The sequence below is a fragment of the Setaria viridis genome, chromosome 1, assembly GCF_005286985.2.
Source record: "Setaria viridis chromosome 1, Setaria_viridis_v4.0, whole genome shotgun sequence".
Lineage (NCBI taxonomy): Eukaryota > Viridiplantae > Streptophyta > Magnoliopsida > Poales > Poaceae > Setaria > Setaria viridis.
Genome location: NC_048263.2, coordinates 36,239,545 through 36,247,773, shown reverse-complemented (window position 1 = coordinate 36,247,773; position 8,229 = coordinate 36,239,545). Strand labels below are relative to the sequence as shown.

At 52.2% G+C, this 8,229-nt stretch overlaps 1 protein-coding gene across 1 annotated transcript; it reads left to right on the top strand.

The window, feature by feature from the left end:
• Positions 1-6,953: 6,953 nt before the first annotated feature.
• On the top strand, positions 6,954-7,868 carry LOC117856358 (nuclear transcription factor Y subunit B-1). The gene is made up of 2 exons (XM_072291433.1): positions 6,954-7,051; positions 7,093-7,868. Exons 1-2 carry the CDS (start codon positions 6,954-6,956, stop codon positions 7,757-7,759), a joined length of 765 nt encoding a protein of 254 aa, XP_072147534.1. The 3' UTR covers positions 7,760-7,868.
• Positions 7,869-8,229: the final 361 nt, after the last annotated feature.

Sequence of the window (8,229 nt, the reverse complement as noted above, 5' to 3'; positions counted from 1 at the left end):
TCCCTTTTCTTCTTTTGAGCAAAACATGTTCTTTTTTCATGTACTCTTACTGCTTGTATTTCCACTCTGAATTTCTTTCTTTTTTTTTTGAAATTGCGGGGTATTTCCACTCTGAATTTCTAATCCAACATTTGTTGCGTAATTTCTAATCCAACATTTGTTGCAGCTTTTATCAATGTGTTAGTTTGGAGTCAACACTATAGTTTTGTAAATACCTAAAGTTGGCAATATGTTGGCCGATCGATGCATGCTTATTACTTTGAAGTTTAAAGTTACGTGTTACTTTGATGGCGCCTGCGACGGTAGAACAGTACAGCAGGTCAGCCTAGCCAGCGACGGCAGGGGAGCAGCTGATCGAGCAGCATGCATGCGTGCATGGCAGGTTCGACCCTCGAACCTCATTCAGCACTGAAGGAGCGGCGGGTCAGTATTAGGAGCACTACGCTCCGCACCGTTTGCAGGCCTAGGCCCTAGCACACGTAGCGTATACATCTACTACTACCTACTGCATAGACGGCCGCCCCGCTCGCCCCCTCTCAGGGCCGGGCCTGGCAACAACTCGGTCGGCTCGTGACTGGTGGCCCAAGTTATGTGTGATAGCTTGCCTTTTAGTTGGCCTATTGAACTATGGCTGGGCCAAAAATGTAATCTTAGGTGGATGAGCCCATTAAGTCATTAAGTATTTCAAATGATGTTTTGCCCTGGGCAGGAGAAAGTAGATGAGTCGTTTATTTTCTCTTGGCGACGAAAAGAATTACTCCCTCAACCCAGAAATACACGGGCATCCTATGCTCGGAAGTGCGCCGCTGTCAGCTCGTGCGGTGTGCGCCGGTGGGAAACCGAGGTCGAGGGTGGGGAGCTCAGCGGAGGGCTGGGAACTGGGCGGAAGCGGCTCGGCGACGAGGTCGCCGCTGGCCGCGGCATGTGGTCAAGGGTGGCACCGGCGGTGGTGGAGTTTGGGGTTAGAGTTCGAGGTTGCCGGGGTTCCAATGGCCACTGGTCTTAGAGAAGAAGGTGGTGGGCGGCGGTAGGTCCAGTGATGGCGATGAACCGGCCGCGCAGGGTTGGACCCCTGGTGGGCGGCGGCCGGCGGTGGGGCTGACAGTGGGCGGGCGGCGTGGCAGCCTCCGGGCGGGCTGGTGGATGAAGTGGCGGAGGTGGAAGACGGTAGGGAAGAAGGAAGAGAAGAAGATAGGTTTGGAGTTGGGTCAGAAGCTAAATAGGAGCCCCTGGAGGACATGTCGTTCCGATTGAGGATTTTGCCAATCACCGGTGCAACCATCGGTCGGAACTAAGCTGATTGTAGAAGTGATTCCGTGATCGGAAGTGATTCTTTTTTAGTATCTAGCACAAACTCTTAAAATTAGGATGGAGAATCACTTTATAGAATCAGGAGAAGCTACTGATGGATAGCTAGATTAGGGATACCTTAATCTATCAATAAATCCGGAGGAGGGTGAGATTACGAAGAAAACACCGATTGGATCGAAAGAAAAACCATTGTCATCATTGCCCGGCTGACTGTCCGGTAACCGAGATAAACAGTAGCCTGGCCCAAATTACCAAGCAAAGGCCGAGGCGCAACGATGAGCCAGGCCTACCACGTCTCTAGGGCGTGGCTAGGTCTGCCTGATATGACAACCGCACCGACGCTCGCGAGGCCGAGGCAAGGAAACGCGGGCTGGCTAGTCGGACGCACCGTATTCTGTGCCTAGGAGGGTACGACAACCGCTTCGAGACAAAGATCCTCAGTTGGGGATGGCGTCGCAACGCTGTACTTGGTCGTGCCCGCCCGGTTTCCGTCCGCCATCATGACGATGCCAGTTGATAAGACTGATGGCAGGCTTCGCCTTCAGATACTTGTAGGTGTCGGGTTTGGTGACTGAGGTGACCGGACGAATGGGCCCAGACGAAGGTTTCAACGGAAGTCAAGCGAGAGAAGCCCCGACTGAGAGATGGGGCCATGGCCACCGGTCGGAGGGAGACGCCCAACTGAATAAGAGGACGCGACTGACAATGTCACCCCTCCCATGAGCCGTGTATATAAGGTCATGGGGAACTGTAACGCCCGTAAAAATACACCCAATTAAATCACTCGTTAAAAATGCATTCCAAAATTTTTCCGACCGCTGAGCTCCGTCAAATCATTTCCTTTCCGCCGGACCCGCCGTCCCGGCACCCGACGTCGTCAACCCTCTTTTTCCATTCCCCGCAAATTTCGCCGCGTGCCGGATGGCAGACCGCCGTGCGTGCCCGCAACCATTTCCGCAGTCGCCGCCATCTATTTCTTTTTCCTTCTTTTCCTTCTTTCCTTTTCTTTCATTTTCCTTCACTATCTTTTCTCCTTTTTTTTTTCCTCGCACCAACAGCTCCTAGCTTTCTTTTCCTTACGTACTGCATGCATGCATGCATGCATGCATGCACCGTTTCCTTTTTTTTTATTTATTTTCTTTTCCTCCGGGAACTTGGTGCTGGCCGCATGCACCATTTCTTTTTTTCTATTCTCTTTCCCCTGGGACTTGGTGCTGGCCGCATGCACATGCGCCTGGTTCTTTTCCTTTCTTCCCCCTGCTGCATGCTCCAGTACATGTCGCATGCTCCAGTGTATGTCCCCTAGTGCCTGGCTTTTCTTGGCGCGCGTGCACTTCCCTGGGCCCGTGCCTGGCCCCCAACGCTGGCCCCTGCACCTCTACTGTTCGCATAGCGGCTGCACGCCACCTCTTGCTGGCCCCGGTTCCACCTGCACAACGCACGCACCCCAGCACACTACTACCTAGCGCCCAGCTTCTTCCTCGCACGCGCCCATGCTCATCCACGCATGCACGCGTTGCGCCCGGCCACTCCCGCGCCGGAGCGCGCTCGCTCCTCCGCACCAGTTCGCCCGGCCGCGCCCGCGCGCCTGCACTCGCCCGCTCGCCCGCGCCCGCCTGCGCACCGCACGCCCGGCCTTTGGCGCCTAGCGCCTGGCCGCACACGCCGCGTCGCCGGCCGCCGGTCGCCGCCGTCCCACCGCACGTCACGCCGGCCATCACCTCGGTGGACTCCCTGTGCTCCTCGTCGACCGAGCCACCACGCCATCCACGAGGACGTCCACTCCGGCACGCCACCGGCCGGAAGTCCGGCCGCCATCATTACCTCGGCCCTCGCCCGCCCGTGCGCCGCCTATAAAAGGGGGGGAGCCGAGCCTTCACCTCCACACCCTCACCACGAGCACCTTGCCTTCCTCCACTCCCACCACTAGAACGCCGACGGCCATTTCTTCTCCACCTCCTGTTGCCTCCAGGAAGAAGAAGGGGTAAATCCCTCTCCTCGCGATCCAACCCACCAATTTCCCTGATTCGCGAACAAGTCCTCCCACCATTCCAAAAATAATTACAGATAGGTCCCTGCTCTCGCGGTTCAGTCCTAAACCCCGTTTTAAAAGCCCCTAATACTCCTTTAACCCGTCATTTCATGCGCCAAATTTCCTCCAATCCACCCCAAATTCGACCACAGCCTCCTCTCATATATTTCCGCCGAGGCATATCAAAATCCCACGAAAATACCCTTCCTACCTATTTTCCGTTCATGTTTTCTGTTCGGAGCTCATCGGGTAAAACCCTTTTTCCTTTTATTTATTGTGTGCTCGTTTGTGTGTGCCGTAGATCGCGGAGTACCCGAGGAGGAGCGCGAGGAGGAGTTCGACCGCGAGCCCGAGCCCGAGGACCAGTACCGCGAGCAGGAGCTCCCGGAAGGCTTTGAGAACGGCAAGTCCAATCTCACCCTTTGATGCATATTTTAATACCCAGTTTTTTTTCAGACACAACCTATTGGCCTGTTTTATAAAATGCATATTGTTTTATCGCAAGACGTGGTTGGATAGCCACCCCTTGATTGTTATGACTATTCCTTGTTGTCCCATATTTATCTCTAAATATGAGTTGCTCTGTTTAGATGATAAATACTGCTAGAATGCTTAGGAACTCATCATCCAAATTCAAACATGACTACACCTGTTTACTCGGAAAATAATGTATGAGTATGTTTAACTGAGGAGTTGGGTTTTCGGGTGTAAAGAGAGGTGGTGGATGAGATGGATGGGTGTTTCTTGTGTGGAACGCCGGGTTGATGGGCTCGTACCTCAATGGTTGAGCAGTGTGGGAGATATCCATCTTGTCATGACTAAGGACCGAGTTGATGTGTCATCCTGCCTAATTCCATCATCGTACAACCACTCGACCGTTGTATGGGCAACGGCTTAGCATAAACCCCACTAGCTAAACTGCTAGGCTTCGGGTGTGCTGGTGAGCAACGGGAGGCCTTGGAAAAGGACTAAGCTCTTGGTGACTTAGGTCCCGGTTACGGCCCCGTGGATGGGTTGCTAACCCCTTGAGCGCTCTTGTGTTGACTAGTCAGTGTTGGCTAAGGTGGGTAATGGCTTTGTTAGGATCCGTACCGACACTAAGGTGATCGCGATACGGTACCCTACTTGTGGAAAAAGTGTACAACCTCTGCAGAGTTAAAACCTATCCGGGTAGCCGTGTCCACGGCATTGGACGAGTTACGGCTCGGTCACACAACTAGCTTTTGAGGATGACTGGCATTTTACTGCGTGTGTGGGTGCGTGGAATTTTGAAAGTGTCCGGCAGATGTGCCGTGCGCTACGGCGGACGGGGAGTCCGGTAGCGATAAAACTTGGATCCTTTGTGTAGGATCAACCCCACTTGATATATTGTGTACTAAAATGTTTTCATGAAACTGCTTTGAAATGGATCCTTGCATGTGTCTAAAATTCAGCTTTACTGCAAATAAACCATAGCTTATTTCCTTGATTATTCATGTGCATACTCTGTTGTATCCCCCTCCGTGGATGGGGTTGGACTTGCTGAGTACTTTTGTACTCACCCTTGTATTGTTACTTCAGAAGAGGATCCGGACTTCGTCGCCGAGGACTTCGAGTAGGAGGTTGCGTCTGCACCCAACGCTGCCTGCGGTGTTGGCCCTTTTGCAGGATGCTTCCGCTGACGCTTAGCTCCGATTGCAGCCCGGAGTCCGACTGGACTGCAACTTGGATTTGTGTTGTTATCGCTTTAGTCTTGCTTTGGGTGTGGCTTGCCCGCCCGCTCCTTCGGGAGCTGTACGGTTTCTGAACTATCTGTTGAATAAATGTGTTATCAGCCTCCTGGGACTGATAATTTGGATCACATTTAGTCTCTACTTATGTGGGGACGCTTCAGGAACGAGAAGGGAATTTGATCCTCAGTAGAACACATATGCATACACACATCGTTTGTAATCCCCTACTACAAACTTGAGCCCTCGAGCACAGGAATAAAGAACTTGTGCCACGATCTGGACATAGGGCTCATGTGTCTTGCGAGCTGACCCATCCGAGGATTCACGCGGCAAATCTTTGCTAGTTGACGCTACTAAATGTCGACAGCTATTTTTTTAAGCTCCCAACCTCTTAGTTCATTTCGAAGAATCACGTCACAGAATCAACAGAGAATCACGTCTCTCTGCAAAACTGTTTGGCAGAACTCCTACCGGATCCAACATAGAATCAGTTCTAGGAGCTCTACCAAACTGGACCTTAGCGATTTGTTTATCGGACCGGTGACCCTACTATATTTTCCGTTGTCTTCCATTTTTCATGAGATATCTCTATCATTAGAATACTACCTTTTTGAGAGAACTTATCGCTTGCAAGATATGATATCTTTTAGCAAGATTTAACAAATATTTTCTTCAGAGGTATACATACTTCAAAGATATCCTACTAAAGAGATATTTAATACATAGGGGCATCTACTTGTAGTTTTAATACTGTAAAACTTTGTAAAAATCACGGAAATAGCATGCAATGTATATAACTAATCATATATCTGCATACGTCCTATGATAATTGCCACTATTTGTAGTGGATATTTACATCGCCCCGCAACTTGACTGAAATATGTTGCCACTCGACTGCTCTGTATGCGACCTCAGGTCCTCATGAAATCCTTTAATCCGTGACGGATCATGTACAAGCTAGAGAAATTGGAGAAAGGTGTACTTACTTTGTGGATGCATAGAGTTTGATCATTCGGGGTGGGGGTGCATATATGGTGAAAAATTGAACATATTCACTATTTTTTTATTTTTAGGGTGCATTAGCATCCCTAATTACTATATACCTCCGCCCTGATCATCTCCCATCTCCGTCCATGATTTCGAGATGTAAATAGCTGAAAATCGTCTCCAACGTGCTTGTTTTCATCCAAATTCTAGCACAATATTTTTACACCAATGTGTCGTCCCCCCCCCCCCCCCCCCCCCCCCCCCCCCCCACACACACACACATTCCTCCAGAAACCGGGTACCTTTGGATGTGGGGTGAGTTCGTCGAACCAGGGCTAGAATAACAAGAACCCGCAAGTATCTGAACGCGAACAGATGTTTCGGCTACTACATATGGTACACTAGTACGCGTACGGTAGGATAGCTCTCCGCGGGCTGCGCCGAACGGACGCGCGCGAGCAAGCTCCTCGTCGCGCCTACGCTTCGGACGCCGCTCTCGTCGCGCGGGCTGCAGCAGCCGTACAGCGGTCGGCGGTAGGCGGCAGGCGAGATGCGTCGGCATTAATTCGTGAGCGGTGGGTGCTCCTGCGGCTACCGTAGTGCCGTACCCGTACGTCTGCCGGATAGTTGGGAAGCGAGCAACGGCGGCGCAGGCCGCGCGGCCAAGAGGTCTCGGAGAAGTTCAGGTTCTTCCGATCAAAACGCGTGCATCCACGCATCAGGGAGACTCGCCGATCAACGCTGCAAAGCCTGCGACTGCGACCTGGCACAGTAGGCTCGCGACACCGCGGTACCGTCCGACGAGTGGCTTCGTTTTCGTGTCCGGGCCTGCGTGCGTCCAAGCGCCAGCAGGCCCCTGTTTCGTAGCAGAAACTGAACGCGGCACGGCTACTATAAATTGGGAGGATCCCATGGCCGAGGGGCTCATCGATCACCAGTTCACCACAAAGTTCACAAATAGAGAGAGGATGGGTCGCAAGGGAAAGCGTGGTATGGAAGTGCTCTACCAGTAGTTACGTGTTCTTGATGGTTTGCTGCAAATAAAACCAGCGCTGAAACTAAAAACTTTTTCGTGCCAAAAAATTGTTTTGGTGCAGCAGGTGCGATTCGTGAGAAGAAGGGCGGCCGTGACGGCGAGAAGGCCGCGCCGCCGGCTGACGACGACTGCGCGTCGTCGTCGGACGGGGAGGGAGGCGCCGCGGCCGCCGGGCTGCCGATGGCCAACCTCGTGCGCCTCATCCGGCAGGTGATCCCCAAGGGCGTCAAGGTCTCGACGCGAGCCAAGCACCTCACCCACGACTGCGCCGTCGAGTTCGTCGGCTTCGTCGCCGGCGAGGCGGCCGAGCAGGCCAAGGCGCAGCACCGCCGCACCATCGCGCCCGAGGACTTCATCTGCGCGTTCCAGGCGCTCGGGTTCGACGACTACGTCCAGCCCATGAGCACCTACACCCGCCGCTACCACGAGCACCATAATAACGCCGCCCGCGGCTACAGGGGGTCGTTCGTGCCACGCCCTCCTCCTCCACCCCCTGATGTGGCGGTGGCGGAGGAGGCGGCCGTCACGGCCCCTGGCGTGCCATGCTTCTCCGATGAGGAGATGCAGTACCTGAGGTCGACGGTGCCTTCCCTGCATGGAGAACAAGATGACGAGGGAAGCTCCTCGGCGTACTCGCCGACGCCGGCCGGGCACGGCTACGGTTACACCGGAGACATGTGACAGTTAGAATCTGTTGCGTCATACATGGGCTGTCCCGTGGGCTATGAGGGTAGTAGATATATGACTAGAGCCGCTCATTGCCATACCGTACCAATATGCACTACTTATGTTATGTGCCTAGTTCTAAAAAAAAATGTAGCAATGGTTCCTCTGTTTTTTTCGCCTATATACTGCAAATCACTAACAAAAGACCAGAGCGGTTTATCTATGTGTATCCTTATGTTGCCATGCATCATATATGCTGTGATCTTTCATGGTCACAGAAGATATAAATTATGGAGTCTCTTTTCCTGGAGAAAAAGAGAAGTTATAAAGCATGCTGTTTTAATTATCTTTCTAGGTAATAATGGTTTCCCTTTCCTGGTTAAGGTTGAGGAATTGGAAATCCAATTATATATCTTGCAAGAAATTTAAAATCTTATGAATCGTCCACCTTCATCTCAACGTATATACAGTACTGGATCCTACTC

What these genes read in the sequence shown, in the direction of transcription:
- LOC117856358 (XM_072291433.1), top strand. Translation starts at nt 6,954, where the DNA reads ATGGCCGAGGGGCTCATCGATCACCAGTTCACCACAAAGTTCACAAAT. An exon ending in GGTATGGAAGTGCTCTACCA is followed by an intron (nt 7,052 to 7,092) that starts GTAGTTACGTGT and finishes AAATAAAACCAG; the next exon opens with CGCTGAAACTAAAAACTTTT.